This window comes from Cynoglossus semilaevis, chromosome 3 (assembly GCF_000523025.1).
Source record: "Cynoglossus semilaevis isolate Cse_v1.0 chromosome 3, Cse_v1.0, whole genome shotgun sequence".
NCBI lineage: Eukaryota > Metazoa > Chordata > Actinopteri > Pleuronectiformes > Cynoglossidae > Cynoglossus > Cynoglossus semilaevis.
In genome coordinates, this window is record NC_024309.1 from 6,258,978 (window position 1) to 6,275,192 (window position 16,215).

Consider the following 16,215-nt stretch of genomic DNA (forward strand, 5'->3'; position numbering starts at 1 on the left):
CGCACACACACAGAGTGTGTAATTAGTCTCTGATTTCCCCCGGCGATGTAATGGTACCAGGGGGCAGGTACTGGTACCCTGATTTAGCCCAGGCTAATTTCCCCCACGCCTTGATCCCGACCAGCCCAGGTGCCCAGTTGAGGCCTGACAATTGTTGCCATGACGATACCATCTTTATGGGCAAAGGAAATGCCAATTCTGTGAGGAGGTGCATAACTAGGGGACGCAGTTGTGCTTCTTAATAAGTGAGGCCTATAAACGTCGGTGGGAGAGGCTGCAGAATTAGCGTCGTCTTTCCTTATTAAAAACCCTGCACTTGTTATTTCTCCCAGACACAAACGACCGTGTCTGTTATTCCAAAAATTAAGTCAGGGCTGCAGTTTATTCACATAACACCCTGGGTCCCTTTAACCTAAGCTTGAGTGCCCCCCTGTGGTTGAAAGTTGACACTGCAGCACCCTTTGAGCACCAGGTCTGGTATGGTAAAAACAATAATCCCTGTAATGCTGATTCAGGGCCTTCATGTACCGCTTTAATGAGGTTTCTGATAATCACCTATGAGGATTCAACCTCTGGCCCTTCTGTCATCCAACTCATGGGAAAAGCTCACGTTGACTCACCTCCGCTAATGAGGATGAACCGCCTGGACTACAAATACTCAGGGGAGGGGCTCAACCAAGGTAATCGTTTTCCTTTTTGTTATCAGGGGTCCCAGCGGACCAACCACGTCTAGACACCAATCTGCACAACAGGTGAAGCCCAACGCAGCAGTGTTGGATTATGATCCTGCTGCAGTTCAGAAACAGTTTCAAAGGCACTAAAGTGCTGACAAAGCACCAGACAGGAGTGACTGGATTATTATGTTCAAGAACAGGAAGTAAATTAACCTTTAATCCCTCTGAATGCAGCATGAACACAGGCGTGGGGAAAATATCGCTGTTATCGTCAACGCTCTTGGAGTGCCGTACCACCGACCACATTTAGAATCTTTATCTCTCTGCCAAGACTATTAACATTGAATCTAATTAGATCTAATTGGCCATATCACGCCCACTGTATTCATTCACCAGACATGTTATGCTAATTTGTTAGCTAAAGCCATCATCGAACCAAAAGTCATTTTATTGCCTCATTGCCATCTGGTGGATGGATGAAGAGTGTTGGAATTGCAGTCATTTTCACACATTGTGTCGCTTAAAGTGTTTCGGTTTTTTTTTATATTTTTCTGTGGCATTTAGACAGAAAAACATTTTTCCTTTTCCTTCACAGAATTATAAGTTTTGTGAGATATTTCACTTGCCATGGGGCAAAAACATGTAAGCTGCAGTTAATAATGAGAAATGGAAAAACTGGGCGACTGTTTCTTTATTTCTTGGTTTCTGTAAAAAGTCATTAACTACTCTGGGCCAAAATTATATTTTAGTCTATTTGTTTTAGTTTTTTGTATAACAGTAACCTGTAATAATTATGCAGGGTGATTAAAACTGAAACAATATGGACTAATTTGAATAATTTTTTTTTTTTTAATCAAATACATGTAGAGGATATTTCAATATATTTTGGCAGCATATTATATATATTTCCATTTCATTTTTAAATGTTATTTCATTTTAATTTTGGACTAACATTTTTAATTTTTTGTCCTTAGATCCTTTTTATATTGTATTGATCTTGTACTGCATATTATATATATTTCCATTTTATTTTTAAATGTTATTTCATTTTAATTTAGTGATTATTTTCTGTTTTCAACAAATCCAAATGATCCACTTTCTCTGCCAGTTGGTGGCAGCAGTGAGTCAAAGAGTCTGTTGCTCCTGCCAACAGACGGGGTTCTGCAGAGCTGAATGATGGTGAACTCTGACAAGAGATTTAATTTGTGTCACATGCAAAAGACACTCACTGCTGTGTGTGACAGTCGGAGGCCGAAACACAAAGAACTGAACGGGAGAAGGTCCTGAACTGAACACAGAAAACGGAGGAAATACTAGCAGAAAATAACAGCCTGGGTGTCATTAGTGCAACACAAAACCAAAATGTACCTGTGCGCACAAGTACACGCTGTCGTACTTTATCACACAAAGGTAAGATGATGATTAAACCATCCGTGTTGAGATCAGTGGAGTGGAGAGGAAGACAAGCTGCGGCACGCTGCACCGTGAACCGAACGTGAATCACAGCTTATATCTAACCGCTGATCCTGGACCAGGTCCAACACGACAATGGAAGGAGCGAAGCTCTTGGATGACACAGACGGTGGTGTGTTTAATCCCCTCCGCTCTGTCGTCTTTCCTTTTCTGTGCGAGTGACACAGGATGAGCTCATTCTTCTAAAGACCTAACTGTACGGCGCCTTCCTGTTTAGTGCAACGACGGCTGTAATTATGGCTGTTAGCAGCAAACACAGTCTGTTATTGAGGGTTTAGAGTCTTTAACAGAGGTGATACACGGCAAAGAAGAAAAAGAAGTCTTACATTAAAAACAAGACGAGCGCAGTGTACACTTATGACATTAAATAAGAGTTTTATAACAACCAATCCTTGACAGTTAGCTATTGTGACATCATCTAGTGCTGTTGTTAACCATACTTTTCTAACATAGTTTTATTCTAACTTGAAGCTTGAAGCACCGATCAGTATCAAGAATTCAGAAATTCAAAACCTGTTGCAGACATCGGCTGATCTACTTACTGTGGATTTAAACCATGCAGCAGCTTGAAGGCCAGTTGTGTAAATACTTGAATATTCACATATGTATACGGTTAATTTAGCTTCTCTGAAGATGTGGATCAGTTGAGCACCATCTATTTCTAGTAAATAGCAACTTAATGTGTACATTTTCAGTACTACATTCAAGTAATGCATCACAGAGTGTAGAAAAAGTCAGCTTTAGAGTCAATGTTGCTGTACAGTCAGGAGCTCTCTGTTTTATTGACCCAAAATCGACAGAACCTGCTATAATCAATGTGCATTTCCGACAAAGAAAAAAAAACCTCAACATCTAGAATCTCCCAAGCTTCTGCCTGTCGACGTACTGTAACGACCAGGGCCTGGTCTGGCCATGTCCCTGCCTGTTTGTTTTGGTAGATTAGACAGTGAAATACAGATCTGGACTGACTGGATCTGCTACTGCAACTGCATGCATATACAAAAGAGCAAACACCCCCACGCACTGTCGACTCAGGTGCACACACACACACACACAGAGAGAGTTGACTGCCCGTCTGGAGCAAAACTGAAAAGTTGCCACCACAGATTTGAAACATGTGACAATGTAAAAGGTTAAGGCAGGAACGGTCTTATTATAAAGAAGAGGAAAAGAAAAAAATACAGAATTTTGACCAAAATATCTACAGTAGAGCACGTTGCAATATGCATTGACATCCACTAGAGGGAGCAAATATTCAGAAAATCAAAGTCAGTGATCATTAAAGGGAGAAATTCCCTTTCAATCCTGGTAATGATTTTCAAATAATGTATGTGGATAAAAAGAGGAGTCAAACGGATAAAACAAAAATAAAAAAAAGTGGGAGAAGTGTTTCAGAGAGCAGGTGCAAAACAGCTGCTCTCACCACTGATCCCACCTGGGGTGTAACCATGGCACCGTCCAATCATGGAGCTGCGGAAGAGTCACAAAAGGTGGCGATGCCCAAAAACACACACACTCACATACAACACACAGTGCGCATACACTCAGACCACGGTCTACAGACCACGGTCTACAGACCACCTCCAACTGATTCACCTTAATAAACCACCTCCGACTCACGGAGCGTGCGGTGACTCAGGTGTAGTCAGCGCTGTTCCCAAGGGGAGTGATGCAGCATGGGTAATCATTTACAGCTGGTCTGAGCAGAGTATCACCCGTGTTGCCTTTGACAAAAGATTCTTATTGTCTGACTCATCGGAGTGGAACTCTAACCGTAACGTGACACAACCGACTGTCGTCTTATCATTAACGCGGTTTGTGAGGACTGCCAACAGGTGGGAGCGACTGAACAGAGAACATGCTGTTTGCTAATGTTCTAATACTGTAATCATGAGACAGGTGTAATCAGCAGCACATCTGTCCTGGTGCCAGGTTTGTCTCTCTTACCCGTATCGTCTCTCTCCCCACACACACACAGCTTTAACTCACCCGGTCTTTGTCATCCACCACGTCCCGCAGCATGTCGTCCAGGTCCAAGATGCCTCCGTCTCCATGCTCCAGCCTGTGGACCTGCACCCAGTAGTTAAGGTCCTGGGGAAAAAAACAAAAAAAAACAAAACACAGCGTTAGCTCGATGATTAGATCCTACACTGTGTTACATGTCCTGCAGCCCAAATGGACTGGCTGACTCCTGAAGAATCAGCTGACCTGCTGTGGTTCGTGGAATTGTTCAGCTCTCAGCCCACTGGACTGACGTCAAAATTTCAAATTCCCTCCAAAGAAAATATTCATTCCTGAAGACAGCATTTTTCATAATTCTTCCACTCAAGTCAGTCAGACACAAGGTCAAAGAGCGTTCCTTTACTTCTTTTTAAGGCGGACTGTTCAGTTCTCGCCCCGTCGTCCGACGTCTTTCCCTTCAAACTAAGCTGTCTCCAGGTCTGCGGTCGAATGCCTTCATGCACGGCTCTGTTGTACTGAACTTCATTGTGGTTCACCAGACAGAATGGTCCAGCTAATGAGGGGAATGGCTGTGTGGTTTTTTCTTCTTCTTCTTCTTCTTCTTCTTCCTTCTAAGGTCAGTTAGTGGGAAGGGGATGGCAAGTTCATCAAGGACGTTCTCTGAAGACGGGACGAGGACAGAGAGGCTAACGGACGATGTTTTATTTAATATTCCAATATTATGCCAATTACAGCCATGATGGCAACAGCTCGAGTGTACTCGTTGTATTTGTTGTGCTGTTGTTGCTCTCGACTGATTCCATTTTCTTAAGGAGCGTGCAGCCTGACGGTGAATTATAGTATTTGTTTTTTTTCCCCCAACGCTAAGACCAAACATTTGAAGACAGACACTACATGGACGTACCATCTGTGGAAGAGATTACAGACCACAAAACAACAGCCGTACTGAACAGGAAGAAAACTGTAGCCTACCAATTCTGGTGTCTTTAACCACATGTGCTCTTCAGACGTATTACAAGAAACTAATACCATTCTGAGAAAAGAACATGCTCTGATTCTGGAGAAAAAAATTGACATTTAAGAAAAAATAAAATAAAAATCACATCAAGGTCTTCAGTTCCATGAACCGAAAGCAATGGTTAACATTTTCCACGTGAACTAATTATAATCATGCCACCAATTAATTCTAATTTTTGACAAAAAATGATAGCTAAAAAGCTAATAACTGTAATGACCTGAGAGAAGTTCAATGTCAAATCCCATACAGCGTCACAGGCTGGTTTGAAAAGTTTTTATTTTTTTATCATCCCATTACAATTCATGTCCTGAGAATGTCCTTCTGCGTAATTACAGTGTGCATCTGCGATGTTTCATTTCATTAACAAAAGGACGCAGACCGCAGGAGCTAAACTGATCTGATAAGAACAAGCAACGTGCTGCTTGATTAACAGTCAGACCCGAGAGCGTCTGTGGGGTTGGGCAGGAAGTAAAAAAAAAAAAGAAAAGAAAAGGGAGAACGTGTACTCGTCTGCCTTACAGCGCCTCGTCTTGCAACAGGAAGAAGTAAGTTTGAACAAGTCTAACCTGTGCTTGTTGAATGTTATCGACACTTGACAGATACAGCGTGTTTGAGCTAGCGTCTAGGCTACTGGTCAAACAGGATTAGCATTAGTGAACAATTCTTTAACCAGAAATATCAGACTGGAACAGACAGCAACAACTTATATTTCCGCCTGTCTCGTCAACCACAAGAGATGGGTCACAAAGTTGACTTGCGTTAAATCAGCGTTTCTCAAAGTGTGGGGTGCGCCCCCCACTGGGGAACTGAGACATGACTCTGTTATTTGGTGTTATTGACTTTGATTTCTTCATTGAAGACACCAATTAAAGGAGTGTTCACAGTTTTTTTTAGCATTACAAACAATTCAGATTTGTATTCTGTTTATGGAGCGTGGTCAAATAGGAACTGCAGCAGGCTAGTGACCAGCATGTTAAGGGTTTTGTGCGCCTAAGGATGAAGCAATTGAACCTGCAACCATGGAGACGGACCGGAGTAACAAACATTTTAGACGTACAAAGCCTGTGCGACAGTCATCTTGTATTTCGTCACCTGGTCGTCTTCAGGGCAGTCACGGACCAGACTGAAGGCTTTGCATCCAGACACGATAAATGGAGGCAAATATATGCAGGGTGTGCCACAGAGTATTGTCCACTGGTCTTATAGCCGCTGCACCAGTGACCTGTTTCCTGTGGTCACATGTCAGCCGCGCTCGTTCATGCATGCACCGAGCGAGCGACATGACACACACAAGCGCCCGCGTCTGATCAGGTAACCACTTATCAGATCCAGAGCTGAAGGTGAGAGGGAACAGAGAGGTAGTTGTTCTCTGGTTCTATCACACACACACACACACACAAACTTGTGACATGAAGCCAGACAATAGCCGCCTTCACATCATTATCTGAGTCTTTGTATCAGAGTGGGTTGTCCGTTTCTCTCAAAGACCACACAAGGACTGGGGCCCTGAAGGAGACTGACAAAAAGGAGGAGGGACGGGAAAAAAAGAAGAAAAATATGCCGTGTGTGTGTGTGACAGAATGTGAGAACGTGCCTGTGTGTTTCATGATTGCTGCGTTAGCTTCCGCCAAGTGTTACTATTCCCACACGGCTGATGTCCGTAGCTGCGGGGTCTCACGTTACAGGACCTCGTGGCGCAACGGTAGCGCGTCTGACTCCAGATCAGAAGGTTGCGTGTTCAAATCACGTCGGGGTCAAAAGTTTTTAAGGCTCGGTGCCGTTCACCCTGCGTTAAAACGACGACATTAATTCAGTGAAATACTGTCGTACGACTAATACGACCACTTGGGTTTTTGGGTGATTAAAGACAACAGACGTAGACGTGATAATGAGGGATTCGCCTTGGAGATCGACAAACATTTGAGTATAATTTCATTGTACTAATGCAATTTACAGAGCAAAATGTCAGCATGTGGAATGTGGCCTTGTTTCTTATCGTAACGAAATGCCGTCAACAAACGCTGCTGTGTAAACTAAAGAAGAAATTGTGATAAGCACAGAGAACTGTGATTTTTATCAATAAAAACGTGCGATGTGAAGGTGACTACTTCACTCCAAGTTCCCTGATGTTTTTGATTCCGTCGCCCTACGTCTCACACGACTCATAATTACCAGAAGTCAAGAACTTTGTAAAGGTAAATCAGTTAAAACGTATTCAACATTCACAGACCACAGTCAAACCAGACTTTCTCTGCCTGAGCTCAGAGATCACATCAGTCTGTGACCTCTGACCTTAGGTAGCATGACTCTCACGCTCATTAGAAGCTCTTTCTTTCTGAGTTGTCCGTCTGGCTGCTACTGCTGCCGTGGCTGCTTCATGTGCATTTGTTACAGTTTTCAAACTAAAATAAACTGAGCCAGAACCTTCTGGCCGGTGCTGGTACTGCAGCCTGACCCGTAGGATTTATATGCATTATTTGTTTCTTTAATTTCAGAGTTACCAGAGAAAATCAGAGAGCCAAGAAAAAAAACATTGTTTTCAACTACACTGTAAATCGAGAATGAAACACGAGGCACAACAGCCGGGCCTTTGGACGCAGAGTGAGTTGTGTGTTTATCCTCTGAAATGTTCTCTCTCCATGAAAAGAAGACCCGAGAGCCTCCAGCTCAGCTGGTCGAATCAGAGCATCTGGTCTGGATTATCACGAGCCGGTCGGACACTCTCACTCAGTCCGTGTTTGTGTGCGTTTGTGTGTGCGTGTGCACAGCATGAGGCTGCTTTGATGAAGCTTCCGCCGCCAAATTAAAACAGACATTATCACATGAGGCTCTCGTTGAGCACTTTATATAATGACACATCATTAGGCCAATTCAGGGGGGGACTTCAGACAGAATGGGCCTGTGACTGAGAGGCATGACAAAAACGGCACGAAGGGAGACGGTGTACTTTTGAAGCAGGTTCAAAAGGTCAGGGCCCTGACCACATGTAAGGCTCACCGGACGACGGAGGGCATTTAGATATCTCATTTAGATATGGTAGTTAAGCAAAATGAAGTCACAACATTTTCCTGGGACGCTAAAAAAAAATGTCATGAAATATTGAGCACAGTGTTGCCCAAAAAATTCCAAAAAGACCAGATCGCAAACCACCAAGAACACTCCATCCTGACTTCAGTCAGCTTTAAAACACTTCTCTTCAAAAACATCAACAGACAGAGGGTGAGAGTGTCATGTTACTGAAATGGCATTTTAGGCCGCGACCCTGAGGGACGCAGCCCATCTAGACCATCTGCTTGATCCTATAATGGGCAGTGGACTGGTCAGGGCTGACCAGTAGGTTTAGGTAAATCAATAAAGTATTATATTGTAATAAATAATTATTGAGTGTTTTATTTGTATCACAATGGGGTCTTTGCAACCAACACATGCTGCCACAGGAGGCGCCAGATGCCCTTCCTGATGCAAACCAACAATCAAACCAACAACCTTCTGCAGGGTAGGCTAAAATCCTCTGATAGGCCTTTCAATATTAATGCAGAAGTGCATTTCTTCATGAAACAAAGTAACATACACATGAACACCAAGAAAACTGAACTGGAATAAAAACCACACCACCGTGGATGTCAAACCAATTACAGAATTTCTTCTCTACAAAACGTTCAACTAGACTGAACACTGCAGTGTCTGTGTTTACTGTGGAGGCAGCAGTCAGCTCACATTCGGCACACTTTTGTTTATTGTTACATAAGCACAGAGGTTGTGCTCCCCAGATGGGACCTTCAAATGAGCCAAAAAAAAAAAAAAAAACACAGAACGCCAGGAGGAATCACTACAGCAAACAGACAACCCACAGAGGAGAGGTCACGACCCACGCAGCAGATGTGAAACGTGGAGCGGTCACTCAGACTGTGGACTACAGGAAAGAAAAAGAAAAAAGAAAATGAATTTAGTTTGACAAATCAATATTTTAGAAACTATACAGAGCGACTGCAGCATCTTCAAGTGGCCACAGTGAGGATTTGGAAGATGGAAAGTATTCCGGTTCTTCAGTCTCAGCTCCAGTTCGTCATGTCTGTTGTGTATTATTACAGACTCTCTTAACTGAATCCCACATGGAATATTTTGAGTTCAGTTTTGGCAAGTTTTGGGTGATAAATATTACCCACTATGACTATTAACATCATGAGCTTGAAATGAAGAATATAAGGTTCTAAAAACACGTTAGCATGAAATCCCATCACACACACACACACACTCCTTACTGAAGAGCCGAGGGTTACTGAGTGTGAGTGTGTGGAACAGGAACATATGTAGGGCAGGCAGGAGGAATCCCAGGAGTGTGAAGACGAGCAGAAAGGAGTGGCAACTTATTGGTCCCACATGTTGAGGCAATACCGCCGTTGCTCACCCCACGGCGACTATAGCGCAACTGCAGCGCACACACATTCACCCCGGTGCCCAGGAGAGGCTCTCACTGACACCGCCGTCTGACTGCAGTGTCGACATGACTTGATGATGCAATCCAGACACAGAGATTTGATATACAACCAATAACTGGCAGGTGAGGTAAAAAAAAAAAAAAGAAGCCTTGGAAATGTGATCCATCAGTCCACCTACTGACCTACTTTGGAATTTAATTATAACCCAGTATTACACTAAGTTATTTTTTAATGGCTATATTATTTAAATTTACACCCATTTTTAGTTTAGCTGTAAGAAATATGCTGAAATGAACCATAGGTTTGTGCAGGTCACACACCCAGATCACAGATAAACCTCAATTTAAACAATATGGTCACACACTCAGATCACAGATAAACCTCAATTTAAACAAACTTTATTCTTGTTTTTTTTTTTTTTTTTGACATTTTGGGGCTGATAAACGGTCTCACCCTGATATGATTTAAACAAGCTTTTCTCAGACTGTTACACAGCAGTTCCTAGGATGATGAAAACTGAATGGTAAAAATAATCATGGCTTCATCATCTCTGTTTTTCATTTCACCTAAATGTTAAGAAAGGTGGTGCGAAATTCTGACAGAGCACAGGAACGAAGAACTGCAGTAGAATGTTTTTTATACACATATTTATAGTAACCGTTTGGTAATCTGGCACAGTTTTAATGCTGGATACTAAAAAAAAACTTACATCAGGGTTAGGTTAAGTTTTAGGGGGTATTAAAGACTAACGGCACAGCAGGGAAAATGAGTAGCAGAGCTTAAACGATGTTTCCAAATCCACAACAATAAGGAAGAAAGAACAGGACGAAGTGGATGAGACGGACGTCAAGATTCCCCACAGGAAGACACCGTAGCTTTACTAGCTAAACTAAAGCTAATTCTAACTTCAAACTTAATCTTGACCCTTTTTTAACCTCTCAACGTGTGTACTACCAAGTACAGTACAGTACAGTACAGTACAGTACCCGGGACTGACATAGAACCTGTGCTGACTCTAAATCAAACTGAAATAGATATTCCCCGTCAGGGACATCAATGAAGAAGACACGGTCAGGCACTGAATCACGTCACATGCAAAGACTTATGGGTCTTTTCCTTTTGATAGTATATCAGATCCTTAATGACAAAGCACTGGGAATAGAGAGGCACTGATGCCCTTTTATTATCTCCCTCCAGTTCAAGAGTTCCACGACCTCTGATCATAAAGAGTTCCAGGTCACCGGCTTCAGTCGAGAGCTGTGAAATAAAAACAGAACTTGTCGACCACAGTCTTTTCCTCTGTACAAAAACAAAAATGACTTGAAAGATGAAGCAGCAAAAAGTCACAGCTGGGAGAGGTTTCTTTCTCCGTACGCCTGCAGCTAACGGAAACATGACGGAGAAGAAGAAACGGAAAATATCTCTTTACCACCGTCAGTTCCGAACAGGCAATAAAACGACTGATATATTGATATTCTTTCCAAAAAAAAGTTTCATTACAATGTGTTTAATGTGAATTCCATGTCTTCGGAATATTTTCAGGAAAAACAGAGAGAGCAGTTGAAAAGCAAAGCCAAAGGAGAGAGGGAGTCAAGAGTGTGCTGAACAAAGCTACTTTCCAAAGTTGCACGGAAACAGGGAAATATCCAAAATCCACAAACAGAGACGTCAGAAATTGTGAGCCACGGTGGATCCAAAAACACATCTGATGTAAACAGCTGAGATAGAGAGTGACTGAAAGAGAGAGAAAGCTCAGATCCGGGCCTGTGTTTATAAGGAGCCCAGTGTATTCTGGTCCACAGTGTTTATGTTGTACTGATCCTCAAACTGAGCTCTGTTCTCCAACTTATCCACTTTCGGTGATATAAAAAAAAATAAGAGTAACTGCTTGGCCTGGAGCTGAGAGAAATGAAGAGACCCCACTCCTAACACTACGGTTCATTTTATTTCAGTCTGATTTAAGACAGGAAGAAACTTCTTTTTCACAGTGAAACACTGGTTCTGTTGTTCAAAGTGCCATTTAATACTGCCATTAGAAAGAATGATATACAGGGCAGCGGCGAAGCAAAGAATTTAAGCTACCTGATCGCCTGTATATCAAGAAATGAATGGGCTGAAGCCAGAAGTTACTGTTAGGTAAATAGTACAGCAGAGTTGATGACCTTTCAGGATCAGGAAGCTTTCAAAATAAAACTTGTTTCAAAATGTTACATTTTATTTTGTTAATATTGAAGTTTGAAAGACTATTATTTTGAAAAATCGCCGGATCATCTTTAAGAGAATTAAGTCAATTTAAAATTTAAAATGAAGTAACTGATTCATTTTATCACTGCGGCCATGGACATAAATTGGCCCACGGACCAGCGGCTAATCTAAGCGAATTCTAAGCAATGGAGAAATTTACCTAATGGATGAATGGGGTTTAGGACCCCTGGTTTAATATACAGCAACGATAGCCACTGTGTTTTGTACGCGGCTAATCTAAGCGAATTCTAAGCGATGGAGAAATTTACCTAATGGATGAATGGGAGAATAAAAGGAAGACATGGGACACAATGGACATGTTTAACATGCATAAAAATGGAAATGTGAAGGATTAGCATGAGGACAGGGGAATATAACAGTCAATTACCTCACATTACCCCAGGACTGTATGTGACCGTTCACGACAACAACAGCAGCATTGTGTCACAGCAAACAGCCGAGTGTGTAAAACTGAACTATTTCTACACCAAATGTAATGAGTGCAGTCGACGTGGGAAGTTAACAAAGGAAATATTTGTTTTGACCAGTGGAGTATGACAACATGTGCTTCGACATGGAGTCTCGTACAAGGTAGGCTGCACTAATGCGTTCAGCTGAGAGAACTTCACAACGAGTTGGCGTTCAAATAACTGACGATGATTTTGGGAACATGGAAAAAACGATAACCACGTCACTGCTAGGAGTATATTATTACGTCTTATTATTATCACATAAATAAATTAAAAAAATAGAACGACTGAAACCAAACTGGCAAAGTTTACAATAGAACCACTGAAAAACAGAGGCATTAGAAAGCGTATTCTAAAGGCTAGTTATAAATCAACTCAACAGTATGTCGACACGTTCGCACCTCAACGACGCGCCACCTAAATCTTCTTTACCACTGACAACAGTTAATTAAGTTAAACGTTACTCGTTTCAATGCTCTTTTTAATCAAGCTTAGCTTTAAGGTGTTGGGAAACCTCGCTCTATATACACGCATCATCAAGTCTCCTAAGATTTACAGAGACAGTTGGGAATGATTGGATAATTACAGTCTCACCTCCGCCCATATTTATAAGGAAGCATTGGTTGAAGAGGAAAAAAAAGCAGAGGGATTATTTTGTTTTCTCAGACGACTACAGCTTGCTTTTGTCACACGGAGATTCCCCGACTCAAGACGGAGACGAAAAGAAAGAAACGTCTAAACAATTCAAACGCTTCTCTAGTCACCGTCCCGAAACTTGGCAGCTTTCTGGGCACTCGGAGCCAAAGGCTGGCTGAGACACCTGCAGACGCGTCTGTCTGCACCAGTGACGCTGAGCTGGGCTCCCTGCGTTCTGTCTGAACCGGCTGCGGCGGTAGCAGCTGAATGCACAGAGGCTGACGCCTACAGACGTATGAGGTGAGAGTTTGTGCAGCTCTCCTGCGAGTACTCTGACTGCAACGTGTCTGCAAGACGAAGAAGAAGTTTCTTTTACGGAATTTCGCTTTCGTCTCCTACTTTTCCATGACCTCATGCAGCCCGGAGTTCGAACCCTAAGCACTGGAATGGCAAAAATAAACAACTGTAAACAATGTGCCAACATTTCTGCGGTTTTAGTCTAAGATGCAATTTGAGAGAAAAGGCAGCGCATGGAGCGAGAGCAACCTCAGCTCCCTGCCAGGAGTTGCCCTTTTGCTGAGGCTGTTCTCATTAGAATCAGTGAGTGATGGAGGAGGCCCACATTAGTCTCACTTTAGGACCACCAGTGTTGTACTCCCCACTTTCTTCAGGGTCTTTCAGTTAAAGTTTGGAGCATTTAATCTGTGTTAAAATCATGTAAATATATATATATATAACATTTCTTTCACACCATATAAAAATAATTTAAAAAAAAGACAGACTTGACCTCTTCACCTTTGCCTCTATGGTACAAACACCCGCCAGTGTTTGTACATTATTTTTGCTTTGGTTTCATTTGTTACTAAGCTCATATTCTGGCTCCAGAAAATTGAGGTAATATTTCATTTACCTGACAGGAAGTATGTACGGTATCAAGACACGAGTGTGAGATTTAAAAAAAAAAAACGAACTCTGGTAATAGTGTCAAATGGTACAGTGAGGTACCAAGGTTTGACGGGCCGGATTATAAGACCGAGGGACTAGTTTGCTGGTTTAAATGTTTTATTTTGAATAATTCATATATGTTCACATTAGATAATAATAATAAAAAATATTTTTTTTATCAAATTCTGAAGTCAGTTGTTGACACTTAACGCAAAGAGGAAAGACAACAGTGAAGGCAGGTTGGGGTATTTCGTGGGAATGCTGCGAGCGCCCTGTGGCACTCTGTCATTTGCAAAGAGGAGGGCTGCCGCGAAATGTGGCTGGCTGACAGGCTGTGGGTTAGAGCTAACAGTAAGAAACCGGCTGAACCAGGTCATTCACCTACACCTGACAGCGCGCGCACACACACACTTTCCAACAAGGACATTATTTACACATACCAAATCAAAATAAAAAAAACCCTGCAGGAAACAGTAGGAAAGTCGCAGCCATTGACAGATGTGTAACGCAGATGCTGAATGTTTCTAAAGCCTGTCTGGGTAAAGACTTCAAAGTCACTCGTTTCAAAAGTTCAAATGTACACAAACACCTCAGAGTGTTCGCCCTGTCAGGACAGGCAACCGCGGTTCGTAGTGTAACGTGATCCGAGATACAAAAACGCTCACTGCCACCCAGCTTCCTGCAGAGAACCGATTACTGAGCCTGTACATGCACCACTCCATGTTCAGATAATGATCAAGTACATTCAATGAACAGTTAAGGTACATTTAGCAGCAAGACACTGACTTCTTCAGTTATTGGTTGAATCTGGTCTGTTGCCCTTGGAGATAATGATAAATATAACAACAACAAATGTCTATTTTTGTCTTTATCTTATGCACTCTTCACCATGTGAGCTGCTAATGTGTGGTTCTATTTGCAGGAGGCAGATGACACTTGCAGAGCGTCCCCTTCCCTCTGGGCAGCACTGATCTGTAATCGAGATTCTCAGGACGCGTGATCGTTGACTTCGGTATACTAACCGCTTCAAGCTGCAGCACAAATGCACTTTTAGCTAAAAGTGATTCCGATTACACAACAGTTGCTGACTGTAGATGCACATGAGATACACAAGCATACGCCTTAACTTTTAAAAAGTGCAAAAACGACTTCTATTTCACACAGTCGGCCCATGTTTGGTGTCACGTCGGCTCAAAATAAAACTTGAAAGGGAACCCAACAAATGCACTGTAACCGTTCTTGGTTTTAGACTTAAACGGTTCCCATGACTTTCTGCCAAACATCCCGTATGAACCGGTTGACCCCTGTTCCAAAGACCAAAACACAAACACAGCTCATCATACCAGAACATGTTCTCTAACCAGAAATGTCTGAGCAGGAAATTACTCTGCACATATAAATCCACAGCTCCACATGTATCTTCAGTGCAGTTCCTTTTTTCTAAGTGAAACTGTTGACAGGTGTTGACAATTGTGTGTGTGTTGTCATGACACACGAAGAAGGAACGTGCGCAGGAATTTATTCAAGTTATATTAATAACCGTCGCTCCACATACAGATTTATTTAGAGAGAGCTGTATCTGAGCTGCCTTCATTGTAGAGTAGAAAATATAGGGGGAGTGGCAAATATCAAGTCACAGTACTGTCGTTGAACATCAGTACGTAGTACTAGCACATAGTACTCCGTCTGTATACTGTGACTATATCACTGTCACGTTGGGGGTTTTTTCACACGGTGATACTTTAAGCAAACTCATTATGATCGACTTCCTACGAGACAGCAAACGGGACATGGACAAAATATTCAAGCTCTTTAAGCTTTAAGCTCTTTAAAAAAAAGGTTAAACAAGAGACAGTAAATGTTGACTGTCTCCTTAGGTGACATGTTTACTGAACTCTGGTTAGTTAACTGAAATAAAAGTCAGATGTTCAGTGGCGACAACCACGTCCTGCTCCAGACACACAGAGAGAGAGTTTGTATTTTGTGAAGGTCAGTCTAAGGTCAGTAAAACCCTAATTAACAGTCACATATTTTCAACTTAAGTAACATAAACCTAAAATGAGAATGTTGTTAAGACGCAAAGGGACAATTGTTTGTTTGTTCATCTACCCAACAGACCTGCTGGATCAACACTCCCTCATTTTCTTGAGAAGAACTTGTTAGCTCTGGGCTGTAATAACATACCGTAACTGTCCTCATTGAAGAGCAACACACACACAAAAAAAAAAATAGGTCACCTTTTCTGTGTACAACAGACTAATTTGTATGTGGTTTGCAAGTAATCTCTGCATTCAGTCTTCAACTGCTTAGCTTAAGCGTCAACTTACAACTGCCCTTCAATAAATTCACTTAAA

General features: G+C 42.1%; 1 protein-coding gene and 1 non-coding gene across 4 annotated transcripts in view; one reads left to right on the top strand and one right to left on the bottom strand.

Annotated features, from left to right (window-relative positions):
• The window catches only part of LOC103377042 (partitioning defective 3 homolog), a 253,608-nt gene that overhangs the window by 218,919 nt on the left and 18,474 nt on the right, over positions 1–16,215 (bottom strand). For all 3 annotated transcript variants that reach the window (XM_025054368.1, XM_025054367.1, XM_025054366.1), the window contains one exon: positions 4,137–4,238. In XM_025054368.1, coding sequence (XP_024910136.1) covers positions 4,137–4,238 — 102 coding nt within the window. The remainder of the gene's footprint in view (positions 1–4,136; positions 4,239–16,215) is intronic.
• trnaw-cca (transfer RNA tryptophan (anticodon CCA)) lies at positions 6,813–6,884 on the top strand. The gene has a single exon. It is a non-coding gene; the product is annotated as a tRNA-Trp (tRNA).